The sequence below is a fragment of the Amphiprion ocellaris genome, chromosome 1 (assembly GCF_022539595.1).
Source record: "Amphiprion ocellaris isolate individual 3 ecotype Okinawa chromosome 1, ASM2253959v1, whole genome shotgun sequence".
In the NCBI taxonomy this organism is placed as follows: domain Eukaryota; kingdom Metazoa; phylum Chordata; class Actinopteri; family Pomacentridae; genus Amphiprion; species Amphiprion ocellaris.
In genome coordinates this window covers 20,365,077-20,377,378 of record NC_072766.1, presented here as the reverse complement: position 1 = coordinate 20,377,378, position 12,302 = coordinate 20,365,077, and the positions used below count along the sequence as shown (strand labels likewise).

General features: G+C 40.2%; 1 protein-coding gene across 3 annotated transcripts in view; it reads left to right on the top strand.

Annotated features, from left to right (window-relative positions):
• The window catches only part of cd276 (CD276 molecule), a 71,183-nt gene that overhangs the window by 36,687 nt on the left and 22,194 nt on the right, over positions 1–12,302 (top strand). For 2 of the 3 annotated variants that reach the window (XM_055013077.1, XM_023274903.3), the window contains one exon: positions 10,912–11,049. In XM_055013077.1, the coding sequence (XP_054869052.1) occupies positions 10,912–11,049 (138 nt within the window). Of the gene's footprint in view, positions 1–10,911; positions 11,084–12,302 lie in introns of all 3 variants that reach the window. The other variant, XR_008602582.1, reaches the window with a different exon arrangement.

Below are 12,302 nucleotides of genomic sequence, written 5' to 3'. Positions count from 1 at the left end.
ATTTTGTATTCAGAGATGTAATCGTGTAATCAGCACCTGGTCCTGTGGATTTGAACTGTGGCTTTGTTTCGTCATATACAAACACTGATGCTTCTTGCATTACCTTTCAAAGCATAACCAGGGAATGTTAGACAGAATCAACTATAGCTGTAATAAAAAATAAAAAAACTTTTACAATAAATAAGGCAATTTGGAACTAGAGCACACTAGATACAAGGACTGAGTGCTGATTCTGTTTAGCTGGGTCATTACAGCTTCATAGCAATCTAAAGAGACAAAAAGAAAATGCGAAAGACTATTACAAAAGCTAGTGCAATATACTGGGTGTGTTCCTGACTTAAATGAGCACTTGAATGGATGGCTCAATAAGTGTCATGTTGAAGTTCATATTCTGGATGATATTTCTCACCCACTTCGCACTATAATGATGCAACACAGGAGTTGTTTCAGCAATAGGTGTGCACTTCACACGGTGTCTGCAGAGAATTTCAAGCTGCAGTTTGTTCTTGGTGCAATGAGCCATTGGAATAAGCACGGTGGAGTTGCGGCTCATCCACCATGTTAATTTGACGTTCCAGTAGTTAGAAATTTAATACTATTTAATTTTTGTCTATGTCGTGTGTAGCGCTTATTCCATGTGTAATGAGCCCTTGTTCCAGTTTTGTCTGTGCACCTTTTCTCCAAAAAAATGTATTTTTAACAGCAGGTGACTACGCACAGACTAAATAATGCTACAAGCAACCTCTGGATGACAGTTTAAAGCTGCAGTAATATACATTTTTGTATTGACAGTTGGTTAAATGATTCAATTCATTGTGGAAGGAGTTTCTTGTGGTAGAATATCCTGCAAATCTCTCTCGGTTTCACAGCCCACAACGAGAAAAAGGTTATGATAAATTTGCCTGACACTAATTGAGTTAGCAACATGAAGCACGTGGGATGAAACGAGGGTGGAGAAAGAAATGCTGGAAAAGAAAAGAAAGATGTTAAAAGGACAGTTAATATGATTACAGTTGTGTGGTAATCTGAAACACGGCTGCTAATGTGCTCTGTGCTGCTGGATGTGGACGCTATCACTGTTTGCTAACACGTTCACTATGACAGCTTTGTAAGATGATATTACATCAGTGTTTACAGGTTGTTGCACTGCCTCTGTGTGGCTAAAACAATAATTAATATTGCTATAAAAAGGACCAGATGAGGCTCAGGTGTCTCTTTAATCCTTTCATACCTGTTTGTCCTTGTCACTCTAGTCTCAGCTCTCCTACTTGGCATTATCAACCAGCCAGATGGTCTGTTTTGGTACTGATAGCTGTCAGTAGTGATTCTGTCTTACACATCCTCAGCAACATCCTCACAGACAGTTCTTGTTTTAAAGCTAATTAAAAATTTAGACAGCACACCATTGTAAACTGATTATTGCACTGAAGTTTAGCCTGCGTTGCGAAGATGGCCTAGTGAAGAAATGGAGCAACCCCAAAAAAAATCAATAGTCCACTCTGCCTCCAACATCTTAATGCCACTCTCAGTGGAGAGGGATGTGCGGAAGTGATGGACTCTCTGTCAGTTACTAGACATCAGAGGAGTTTTTAATTGAGGCCCCAGTGGGCCAGGGAGGGACATGGGAGATGTTGAGAGAGAGTTAGCCTGGCTGGTGTTAGATGAGGTGGGCCAGACATTTGTGAGAGACATTGTAGGCGCTTACTTTCATTCCTCTCTTAGGCTAAGGCCAGGCAATATGACCTATAAACTTAGGTTGCAGTATATTTTAAATATGGTTTGTAAATGGTATATTTTTCCTCATAGTTTAAAAAAATGTGTTTGAAAAGCAGGACAGACTCTGCTGGCACACTCTGATAGTATCAGTTTATTACCTGGAGTTAAAACTATGAGCAGTTAACTATTATAGCGTTCAGCGGTTGTGGAAGCGAGTTTCATTCCTGGTGATAATTAAGAGCTTATTGCACTGTACAGCTGACAATATATGGTTGTGTGCATGTGCCATTTCCATCACTTTCTTACCACGGCAGAAGTACAAATGTAGGATTTCATTTTGGGAAAAAAGCTGACGAGTATGTTTCATGTACCATGAATACTGGGGGGGGGGGTTTCCATCACATCCTTCTATGGCTGACTTGTCTTATCATTAGGACAGGGACCTCAGAAACAGTGTCCACATCGTGCTTCTTTTTACACTGGTGCTTGTGTCAGAGCTGGAGTGCACCCTCAGACATTCCTCACACTTGCTGACATGTTTCCTCGTGGTTTGCTCCTCTCTATTGAGCTGTCTGACTCTATTTCTTCACCCGCCCCTTTCTTAACATGCAAATGTGTGCTTGTTTCAGTGTAAAACGGCAGCGTATGCTCATTGGTTAACATGCTGATGCTTATGGTGCACTTCGACGTGACATTTAAAAATCCATTCAGTACCAGAACAAATAGTGTAGCCAAATTCGCATCAGGGCATGTGTCTCCACCGGTGTGAAGTTTATTCTGGTTGTACTGCCCACCTCTACCCCAGGCCATTGTTTATATATTCCAGCACAGAGCTATTACACATTCTCACACCCCTCTGCCTGTGTTGTAGCCTCTGCCTTGCTAACACGACAGCCATGCAGTTGGCTCTGAGCTGTATATTCAGTTAATTAGCCAGTCTACTGGGTATGGGATTACCTTCAGCTGTAAAGATGAGAAAATTCACTCTAACCTTGCCCCCGGCATATCTGAGTAAGGCTTGAAATCATTCCTTTGAAAGTACCTGTGACTTAGTTTCCCCTTGCCTTCCTGCTAGATACATCAGTAACTGTCATTGTAGGTTTGGTTGTATGTACTGTGCTAATACGCAAAAATCTTCTCACAGTTATTGAGTACTTTTTTTTACCCGTGTCTTTATATGATACTTTTTGGAAACTTTGTTATCTTTGTCAGTAGTCCAAATTCAGTATTGGGACAGCTGAATGTCACATCCCTCTATGTTTAGATGCCATAACATATTATTTCATGGTATTGGAAAAGCACAGAAATATAAATAATGCATGTCAAGCAGTAAAAACATTAGTTGAAATTAATAAACAGTAGCTACATATGCACATTTTGGACTAAAAGCAATTTATCTCTTCATAAATCCACCACTAAATATTTATACTTAACCTGTATAGGCTTGCAAGTGGTTTTGGTACAAAGGTAACAGTGTTACCAAAATCTTATTATAGAATGGATGCTTATGCTAAGTCAGTTTCCTGTGTCTTCAAACATTCATGCAAACCTTTCTGAACTTTCGTGCAGCACTGTTTGCTTCTTCTCAGTTCATTTGTTTCCTTTCTTAACTAAGCAGCAGTGAAAAAGTAACTAAAAACATTTTCTCAAGTACTGTGTTTACTTTTAGTACAGTTTTGAGGTACGTGTAACTTACTTAAATATTGTGCCTTTTCACTTCCACTCTACATTTCAGAGGGAAATATTGTACTTTGTATTTATTTGTTGGCTTTTAAGATGCCTATTTTTGACAATGGGTAATGTAATGGATAATAATACTACCACTTTCAAACTACAACACATATTTAAAGGTTACATCAAGATGAAACATTGTAAGATTAAATGTCTTAAAGCAGTGTGTAGTTGAGGTCACATTTCAGATTTCAGAGTTGCTAACTTCTCTACCATATCCTAACTTTTCCCTCTAAAGTTCTCACATGGTTCAATTCCACTAAAGCTTGAAAGGATCTAATATCTCACCCCAGATCCAAGATAAGTGAAAAAGTCGAAAAACTGAAAACAGACTTGTGGATCAGAGCTTTGTTTTTCTTCTAGCCTTTCCCATTAATCATCACACAACTCCTCAGATTTATCTACTGTTCCTGTTTATGAAATTGTGTATAAAGTGGTTCAAACTAGCTCCACTTGCAGCAGCTACAACCGTAACCTGCTGCTTACTCACTGATTCTTCAGTATTAATAATCCAATAGTGTTATACAGTCAGTGGGACCAAACCAAGACTTTTACTTTTTAACTTCTGTTGAACTCATTCTTATGTACTTTTACTATTATGTTTTGATGTATTTTAATGTATTTTTGAACCTGGTATTAATATTTCAGTGAAAAAACTATTCTACATTTTTAAAATATGAATGCCAACATAAACCTTTTCAATCAAGATTAATTAAATTTGTCTTTTGTGACTGATGATATATGAAATGGATATTTACCAGATAAAAAGTAATTGTCAGTGCTCTCGGGTGGATATAATGTAATGTAGATACTGTCAGACATATCTTTGGCATTTCTATACTGCAGTTTATTGGTACATATTGACTGACATGTATGGCAATTTCAACTTTTTCAAATCAGCAACAAGCTAACATTGGCCAGTTAATTTGTTGATAAATTGAGTAAATGTTTGATTTACAGCCAGAAGCTCCTCATCTACAGTATTAATATATTTTTCACTCTGTCACTCCAATGTTATACAGTCGCATTGTCTTGTTTTGTACACATCAACCACAGTCATCCAAATACCTATCACACATTGACCTACCAACTGTGACTCAGCTTCCACATCTCATTGTAACCTCTCTCAGTGCTGTGTGACCGTTGACCGGCAGGAAATATTCAGCTGTGGATCAATCAGATTAAAGTCTGACTCACTTTACAGGGGAGGTAACCTCACCAAACCGACTCATCATTCTAAATCCATGGCGCTGCACTATAGGCAGCCTACCTCTGGACTGTGAGCCAACCTTCCACTGGAGAAAGGAGAAACTCACTGACAAGTCTGAGATAGCTTACGAATTGAGAGCAGACTAACACCACAGAACCTCATTGTGATTCAAACCCTGTCCAGCATTCACGCAGTCACCAGCTCAGTACCTGCTTGCTTGTGAACTAAAAACTCACTCATCCACTTGTTTTTTCACCTGCTTGGGTCACTTGGTCACTCACCTGCTTACCCTCATTCCTTCAACCTTCATTGACTCACTAACTCATCCACCTTACTCTCCTGCGCTCCCTCCACCGCTTCCTCCACCACCACCAGATGGCTTTTATAGTTCTCCTGCTGAGAAAAAAGAGGGCTGTTAGAAACTTTATTCCTATAAATGCAGAGCCATTACTCTGTTTTAATGTGCACGTCTGCACATCATACACTCGTGTTTGCCGCAAGCCCATGGCGTCAGGGGAAGGGCAATAATGTCAGACAAATTGTGTAAGTAAATGGGCGGTAGGTCGTCCTAGAGACGAGCGCATTGCCTCTCTGCATGCCAATAAGACAGTGAGGTAGCATCTCGCTGAAAAGTTATTTATTGAAATGCAAAAAGGAGAGAAGGCTCAGAGCTAAGATGCTGACAGGACAAAAACCTGTCGCCATCCATCTCAGTTTGCCAAGTTTTCCCTCTAAAAGTCCGCTCCTCGTCCTCTCAGCGAGGAGAGGTGTTCCTAGAAATATTGCAAGAACAGCTGGTGTGCCTGTGTGGTCTTAAGCTTTTCATGCTGTGGCTGAATGGTGAGGGTTCCACGGTTTTGATGGACACCTTCGAGGTTGATAATAAAGGCTCATAATTGAAACTGAAGCTGAGACAAATTCAAAGTCATTCGTTCAATGTAATCCTAATATTCATGCTCATGTTTTTCATTCTAGCTAATCCGTGTCCTCTGACACGGAGGCCATCTTCTTTCCATTAGCGCTGTTATTATTGTTACTGCCAATCTCTTTCCTGGGAGATCAGGCCGTGTTACAGAGAAACTGCATAAAGAAGTTTAAATCACCAACATCGGCGACTCTGTTTGCACTCGCTGAGGTAGTATGCATCAATCACCTCGCCACTGTTGGGTGAATGTGATTTAAGTGGGAGCTCCTGTTTTGTCTCACTGAGTTTTATATCTCACTCACTTTACTGTTTCTTCCCTGTCTTACTGTATTGTTTGAATGAATGTCTTTATCTCAACCATGTGATTCATTGTTAGAGAGATATATAAGCCTGTTTCCATTCCCGGGCTTGGCTGTGCCTCTGTGGTCTCCAGGGCTATATAGGCCCTCCAGCAGGGCCGGGCTCTGCTGCTGCTGCTCAACCCCTGAGCTAGCCCCTAGTCCAGCTTGTTCTTCTGTGATCAACACACAGGTCCCCATTCTCTCTTCCTCTATTTTCTCAACCAGGCAGGATCAGGCCAGGTTGTTCATTCTGACAATGAAAGAAAAACCTAATTGACTCTTCCTCTCCTCTTCCTCATCCCTCCAGCTTGTCTGCAATGAGCCTTGAGGCTCTTTTTAGCCTGAAGCCATCCTTCTGTCAAGGGACATTATTCTCCTTTGGTCACAGCTTAAGAGGCTAGGTTTCTTCTAGGCAGGTAAAACTGGGGTGACAGTTGGAGAGAAAGCAGCTTTGATCTCCACTGTCTTCACGTTGCAGAACCAAGATGACAGGCAAGGGAGTCTTAGGAGCACTTTATTCCACCAAAGGTGCTGGAGAGAAAACACTCAGGCTTGTAAAAATGCCTGCAAATCTTGGCTCTCACATTCACTGAAGCCAAAACAATACCTAAGCTGGCCCCTTGCGAGTCCCCTATAGTGTCTTCCAGAGACTAAGGGAGAATCATTTCTCACTGGAGATGCGCCCTGTGTTAGAGGCACCATATGGAGGTGGTGTTTTATCATTCTTCAGCCTGCCCCCATTAAATATCTATTTTTACCTTAGCGTTCTTCTGTGGCCTGCTATGGTACACAAAACACCTACGGTGAAGCACCACCTCCTAAAAGAAGTAATATTTGAGGATACATTCCAGGTGTGGCTGATATTCCATATAAAAACCGTTGCAAGCATTGATTGAAGGTACATTTGTAGCAACCTGGGATACCTTTTCACTCCATATTATATTTTAACAGATTTGATAGTGCAGATTTAATAGCGCTCAACAAAATGCCACAAGGGATAGACACAACAGCACATCACATCATATGTACAGTTTAATAGAAAGTAATAGAACAGCACATTTTATAGCCTCTAAAACTGCTGTAGTGTTGTTGAAGTGCCTCACACTCACAGTTTCTATAAAACTGGAGCATTGTAAACAGGAATTTAAATGGGATTTGCTTTATATTGTGTCCTTACAATTATGTCCACCTACTGCATTTTATCAGTGATGTATGAGACAGATGTGACATCTACATGTTGAAACAACTGTGGATTGCACATGACACTGACACCTTATAAATGAAAAGCAAGAATGGCAGCAGCTATTGGTTCTTGATCACATTGCACGAGAAGCAAAGTCTTTTGCAAAATTCATAATCAGAGATTGCAGAAGCTGGTGGTCTGCTTCCATATACCTGCTTTCATATTTGATGCCTGCAGAAAGTAATTATTTTGACATTTTATATGACCTAATGTTATTGATATACATGTTGAAATAATGATTGAAGTTTGGTAATGTCAAAACAAACTAGCAATGACTGATTCATTAAAAGATGTCTGACACATTACTGACACACATCAAACACATAATTTACAATAAAAACAACTCATACATGCTATGTGCAATTTAATATCATGAAATATGGAGGATTTCGTCATGACTGCAGGCTTTCATAAGCCTAATAATATGACAAAAAAGAAAGCTTGTGCATAACATTGCTTTATGTACCCCGGCCCTGTGCATACAATCAAATGTATGTTTACTGGTAAACTGACAGTTTGTGCTGGCATCAGTGAAGGTGGAAGGACATAAAAACAGAAAGGAACCCTGATGAGTTCATCTCATTTACGTCTGTTATTATGGCTGTCTGTCTCTATCATATCAAAGTAGCTTAATGCAGGCGCACTTTACACTTCCAAGTTGGTTTTAAATTTATATTAATTGTTTCTTCTAATGTACAACTTTTTAAATATGTATGCTGATGAGTGCTACACTTTGACAGCATCTAGAAATGCCAAGTGTATAAAGCAAAGTTTGCCCTGTGTGGTGCAGCTCTCAAGTCCACAGACTCTAGGTAATGTGACAGTGCAGCCCAAAGCACTCCATCCTTACCCTTGCACAGAGGGAATAGGGAAAAGGGGAAAGAGATGATAGGTAAACAGAGCCATTAGAGACAAATCTATTTCTGAAGAAAACAAAATCACATCATCAAACAAGAGAAAAAGAAAAATATGATCCTGCAGCCCTTCAGGGCCCAGCGTTGCAATGATAGCCGACTATGGCATTTGTCTTTATCAGTCTGCCTTGAGGGAGGGAGAGCGTGGTGGGAAGGTGTGAGAATAAAAAGAGAATGAGAAAGACCATGGAAACAAAGAGCCCTGCGCCTTCTTTACTCATCACAAAAAGCACCACACATTTGTTTCTTTTCTGACTTCATGAGACGTGAACAGCTTGTGTATGATTATTCCTCTTTCATATGTGTTTTGTGGGTTTGCTGTTGGTACAAAGTGGCTTTCAGATGGTCATTCTTTAAATATAGCAGAGTGAAGGGCTCGGTGGACAGCGAGCCACAGCATCATCAGTCATGACTAGCCTGGGGAGGCTTACGCAGCTTCATCAAAATGACAAGATTGACTTTCCAGATTTTATCCTTTCTCTGTGACATTTGGTTGTTTATCCTGTTTCGCCGTAGCAGTACCAGAGTCTTGATAGTGGTTTGTGTATAAAGTATATACAGCTATACAGATTATGGTGGCCTTAAAATTGCATTTCCAGAATTACATGAATGGGAATATGTATTATAAACTGGCCCAACACGAATTGTGTTAAAAATACACTATTTATTTCATTAAGTCGTTGCCATTTACTATAATGAAGTCACCAGTGTGGCTGTGCATAGGCACAGGCGTGCTTTGGGGTAAATGATAATGTCAGCTTGCAAATGTGTTCATAGTGAAAATCCAGACATTAAACAGGTTTAATGTGTGAGTGGTTTTGCAGGTATTTGTTAATAGACCTAAGAATTGTCCAAATTCAAATTTTAACTTGATAATGGCATGTCAGTAAAAGATAAGTGATAAATGTGTGCACAAAAGGAAATAGTGATAAGTGACAAGTCAGATGATATGTATGTGTATATATGTGTGTGTGTGTATATATACACACACACATATATATACATGTATATATATATATATATATATATATATATATATATATATATATATATATATATATATATATATATATATATATATATATATATATATATACATATTCAGGTAAATTTGATTCATTGCAACAGAACTGGATTTCCATCTGAGAATTGAAGATGCATCTAGTTGCTTTCCATCTTGGCTGGGTTGTGTTATAGCCTGTCTGCCTGTCTTCATAGCTGATGCCAAGTCCTTACAGATGCTTCATCATTACGTCTTTCCAATGCCAGTCATTTTTCTGTCTTTTTTTTTTCTTTTTAATTGCCCAGAGCGGCCACACTCTGAAGGAGGCCTGTTTGTGCTACAGCCAGGCTCACAGCTATTTAGTGGCTCTGCTGTTTTCTTTTCTTCTGCCTCTGTTCAGTTTGAATGCCCAAGGGAAATTTGGCGGTGTCTGATATCTTTTTTGGTCCTGCTGACCAGTTTTTTATTTCTCATCAGTTTGCAGTTTACCAGGATACTGTCACTAACTCTGATGGCTAATTATCTGCAAAGTGATTTTAGTGTAGTGCTGTCTGAGAGTTATCTTAAAGACCGCTTCCAATTAAAATCAGTTTTAGCTTACCTTACTTTTGTTTATACATATGTTATGTGCAGGAAGACATATTATGTGCAGGAACAAAGCAGTCAGTGTACCACAGACAATTTCAAAACCACTGATTCAGATAGCCAGTTTCATTTATAGCAAAACTGTCAGCTTGCAGGGTTGAGGCTTTCCATATTATTATTTTTTTCTTCAGAACCATTGTCTGGTCTGAACATTTATGGTTGAATTATTATGGTTAATATTACAACTTCTCAGTGATTAGGATATGGTATTTTTACTGTGTATAGCAAAGTTGTAGGTGAGCTGGTGTGCTTGAGCTGCAGCACATGGTGGAGGTGTGGGTGAGAGAGAGACAGGAACTTAATGGATTTGCATATTCTAAATGAGGCAACACTGTAGAGTTACATCTGAGCCATTTAGCACCAGAAGGGATCATTTCATACAGAAAAAAATCTTCAAAATGCTTAATTTTGATACATGGAGGAAGGGACTGGACCATTAGTAATCCATTTTTAATGTATGTTAATACGTACATTTAGATTTTTTTACTACAAATAACAAAAACTGAACTATATTTAATGAAATAAGTCAGCCTTTTTGGAAGTAACTAGCCTTCTTCCTTCTTATAGATCACAAAATGTCAAATTACTCCTTTAGTGCCAGAGTAATAATGATGTTGGGGATATGAGGAAGTTATAGAATATTAAAGCAAAAGCATCAAAAATGCTCACATCTGAGCAATGTGTAGCAGAAGGCAGGGGGAGGGACAGTTAGTGCCAACATCCTCTTAAAGCTGTGCCAATGCTGTCTGAGTGAAACGACAACACAGTCTTGTGCGACTGGTAAGCTATCTGCCATCTGGACTCAATTGAAAGGCCCAAGGGTCTTAATTGGACACTAGTAAAGAAACTCGCTCTGTTCACATCAAGGGAAGGTCCACACACGTTTCTGTTCTCTCTGACAGTCCCACTGTTTCTGAAAGTCAAAGCTAATATGGAACAAATGTGACAATGCTGACGATGATGGCAACAGTCATCATCAGTATCATCATGTTGTGCTTTAGTAGTTCTGCAGTCCAGATAATTCTGAATTTTTATGACAAGGAACTCTAACAGCAAAATTGTCAAACGGCGGAATAATGGTGATGGATACAGCGGTGACAGTTGTGCTCTCATTTTAGCTCTGCAAGAGTGAATAATGAGGTTCTTTCTCCCTCTCTCTCTCCCTCTGTCCTTTCTGCTTCAGGTCAGAACATTGCGTTCCCCCCGGTGGCTCTGTGGGTAACTGTTGGCCTGGCTGTGTGTCTGCTGGTGCTGCTCATTGCCCTGGCTGCTGTCTGCCGCAGGAAGATCAAGGAGAGCTGTGAGGAGGCCAGGAGAGAAGGTACGGGGAATGGAAGAGGAGGAAAGCAAGAGAGGTGGCTCTGCACATACATTACCACTGTACTGTATGTTCTCACAATCCATTGGTGATGACTCTCTTGAAATTCTCTGTTTAGTCCTCGAGGGTAGATACAAGCATGTTTTGGATTGTCTTTCCTTCATTAGGAGCAATATGGAATGTGAATCTCAGCAGTAGCTGCTCTTGAGCTATATGCACAAAAAAATAAAGTAATGAAATGATATCGTGTTTTTTCCTTGGACTACTGCGTACACGGTTCAAGGGCTTTCTGAATAATGGATGTTAACCTATGAAGCTCTCAGGCCCTTCCAACCCTTCTCAGGGTTTTCATTAAAATGCAGGATGATTCCTTAAACTCATTGCTTTGTGGCCCAGTAGATGATATGCATAACTGCGATGTGATGCCTCGATCATGTGGGAGGTACCCTGAGAGCGAGAGAGATAGAGCAGAAAGCAGTGATGAGATGTTAACTGCTCAAGGAACTTTGAGAATCCAGAGGGAGTTCTGCTTAATGCGTATAGGCAGGATCTCGAATGGTGGGACACATATCTTCAGCAGAGAGGAACATCATTACTCGGGTCCAGTAATTAGCGTTGCGGAATAGCTGAGGATCGCCGCAAGTGCAAAGAGAAAAAGTTTTGAAATGAGATAGATAGTGCAAAGCCACCAGCTCTGCTGTAATGAGATCCGCTCAGAGTGGAGGAGACATTTAAATAAAGGTCAGCCAGTGTCTGCACCAGGGCCCAGAGGTTTAAAAATAAATATGAAAGTGACACAGACTCAGAGGAAAGAGTAAATAGCTCCATGGAACATATGAAATCAAATGAAATGGAAAGAGAGAAATATAATGCAGTTCCTCCCACGGGCAAAGGGCTCCTAGGGTTGTGTGGCCCTTTTCTTCATCGGGCTGGATGAGGAGCTGCTTGTCTCGCCTGCAGTCCTAACACTGAAGGCAGGATTGATTATGTGGCCATCCACTGTCCACATTATTGAAATGTTAAGTCTTATTTTGTCCCCTGCCAGCAACGCTTCTGGAGCCTTTGGTGTTTTCCAAGCACGAACCTCAAGAGTGGGAACACTGACTTATTCACATATCATGCAGACTCTTATACTCCCGATAGAGTGATACTGTATGAATACAGATGTGGAGGGGCTTAAAATAGGAGTGCTATGCACATATCCAGAGCTGTGGGGAGGGCAGGAAGCAGGGATGTGCAACCTAATTGTGGTTGTC